Raw genomic sequence first — 2,620 nt, 5'->3', positions numbered from 1 at the left:
CATTGGTAGAATTTGGAATTGTATTATTTTCTTGGATTTAAGTTAATCAATATCTTTTCAAATTTCTTTAATATGTCTAGAAAAATAATAAAATTACTTAGAAAATTATTCTGAAAATAATTGATATATGTTTAATTTATTTGTTGGCTCTCCTAGCTGTAGTGTTGGGCGCCATCACGACCTATAGGTGTAATTGGGTCATGACAGGAAAATACACACAATTGAAGAAGAAATAAGAATCCCTCTTCCTCTCATTCTCTCTATATCTAATAGCTTATTTTTACTTGTTTTATATTGTTACTTTGAGTAATATTTATAATATATTATTAGCACGAATTAGCTTCTACTCAACTCCGATCCGGCACACACTAGCTACCACCACTCTGCTTTCTGGTATGTTTCTTTTAAAGTTGTCATATCATTGTTATTACGCTTGGAGATTTTTCTTTTTCCCAAGGTTGATTGCTAATCTGCACATATACCAGTTAATTTAGATTGTAAGATCATTATAAAATTGTTATTAAGATATTATAAGGAAATATAGAATACATATATTAAATCATTTCGTAACAAGACTTTGCCATAATTACAGTTGAGCGTTTACCTTTATTTGTTTTTATTTTTCTCTTAATTCAATTAAGAATTTGCCACAGAAATTTTAGGTTAATTTTATTGATTAAAAATTTGGTGAATTCTGTTTATATAAATACGAATACCATATTACATGACTTATTATTATTTGTTTTCTTGCTTCATAATTACCCAAATTGCTTCTAATTTATCTATTTTGTTTAATGATAGTTTGCATTATGTCGAATTTATCAAAGCTTGAATTTGTGGCATTTGACATCTCCGGAAAGAATTATTTATCATGGGTCCTTGATGCTGAAATTTACCTTGCTGCAAAAGCTCTTGAAAATACTATTATACAAGGAAATAAAACATCGGGCCAGGATAAAGCAAAGGCTATGATTATCCTTCGTAATCATCTCGATGAAGGGTTAAAGACTGAATACTTAACTCTAAAGGATCCATTTGAATTATGGAGCAGTTTGAAGGAATGATATGACCATCTTAAGGTAACGAAATTGCCAAGAGCTCGATATGAATGGATTCACTTACGATTACAAGATTTTAAAACTGTAAGTGAATATAATTCTATTGTATTCAGGATAACTTCCCAACTTAAATTATGTGGGGAAATTATCAATGATGAGGAATTATTGAAAAAGACTCTTTCTACTTTTCATGCATCAAATATGGTATTGCAGCAACAATATCGTGAAAAAGGTTTAAAGAAATATTCCGAATTAATATCATGCCTCCTAGTGGCTGAGCAACATAATACCCTTTTAATGAAAAATCATGAAACTCGTCGCACTGGATCTGCACCATTTTCCGAAGTGAATATGATAGCAGCTACTCAAAATTCTGAAAGAAAACAAAATCATTATCGTGGTTGTGGCCGTGGCCACAGTCGTGGACGTGGACAAGGACATGGAAGGGGAAGAAATAATTACCGCCATCATGGCAGAAATAAACAAGAGAACAATAAGGATCCTCAAAATAATCCTTTGAAATGCAGAGTTAATAGTTGCCACGGGTGTGGTATGAAAGGTCATTGGACACATGTTTGTCGTACACCTGACCATTTTGTCAAACTTTATCAAGCATCTTATAAAAGAAAAGATAACAATGTGGAGGCACACTTGATTTTTCAAAATGATGATGATAAAGCAGGCCCCTCAAACAAATATGATGATGCTGAGGCAAATCTTGTATATATAGATTATAATTTTGGAGGTCTTGCAAATATTACTCATTTAGAAGCTGGAGACTTCTTTGAGGATATTGACTGAGGAATTGATTATCTTATTGGGGAATAAAGCTTTAAGAAAAGTTGTTATTTTCATATTATGTCTTTATGTAGTTTGTTCTTCTTAAGTGTACTTTCCTAAAGTATCATATAAGCTAGTTTGTATATTACTCGTGTAATTTCTAATGTTTTTTTTATTTATAGTATTTCGTATTTCTTATGATGTACTTTTTGTTTATTTATGAAGAATATGGAAATTCCACAGTCTTCAGTTAGATCCAAGATCAATAAAGATGATATATGTCTTTTGGATAGTGCTACAACACATACTATTTTAAGAGATCCAAGATATTTCTCTTATTTGGCGATGTAAGAAGCCAATGTTAATACAATATCTGGCAGTAAGAGATTAATTAAAGGCTCAGGAAGAGCAAATTTATTACTACCCGGAGGAACATCCTTCTTCTGCATAAATAAGATAAGAGCACCCCAAGGTGACACACTGAGCCAAATGAAGCCCTTATCAAGCAATTCCTGTAACTGGTCCTTCAACTCCTTTAACTCAGGAGAATCCATATGATATGGAGGAATAGATATGGACTGAGTGTCCGGCAACAAATCAATGCCAAAATCAATATCTCTGTTGGGCGGCATGCTCGGAAGATCAGTTGGGAACACATCAGGAAAGTCCCTCACTACTGGAACTGACTCAACCGTAGGGGTATCAATACTGACATCTCTCACATAATCTAAATACGCGTCACACCCCTTCTCAACCATTCGTTGAGCTTTAAGAAAAGAGAT

At 32.8% G+C, this 2,620-nt stretch overlaps 1 protein-coding gene across 1 annotated transcript; it reads left to right on the top strand.

Moving 5' to 3' along the window:
• Positions 1-809: 809 nt before the first annotated feature.
• On the top strand, positions 810-1,859 carry LOC138900214 (uncharacterized). Its single transcript, XM_070186934.1, has 2 exons — positions 810-1,000; positions 1,172-1,859. Exons 1-2 carry the CDS (start codon positions 810-812, stop codon positions 1,857-1,859), a joined length of 879 nt encoding a protein of 292 aa, XP_070043035.1.
• Positions 1,860-2,620: the final 761 nt, after the last annotated feature.

This window comes from Nicotiana tomentosiformis, chromosome 10, assembly GCF_000390325.3.
Source record: "Nicotiana tomentosiformis chromosome 10, ASM39032v3, whole genome shotgun sequence".
NCBI classification, from domain to species: domain Eukaryota; kingdom Viridiplantae; phylum Streptophyta; class Magnoliopsida; order Solanales; family Solanaceae; genus Nicotiana; species Nicotiana tomentosiformis.
The sequence above is the reverse complement of the archived record's forward strand: the minus strand, read 5'-3'. Positions and strand labels throughout refer to the sequence as shown.

What these genes read in the sequence shown, in the direction of transcription:
- LOC138900214 (XM_070186934.1), top strand. Translation starts at nt 810, where the DNA reads ATGTCGAATTTATCAAAGCTTGAATTTGTGGCATTTGACATCTCCGGA. An exon ending in CGTAATCATCTCGATGAAGG is followed by an intron (nt 1,001 to 1,171) that starts GTTAAAGACTGA and finishes TATTGTATTCAG; the next exon opens with GATAACTTCCCAACTTAAAT.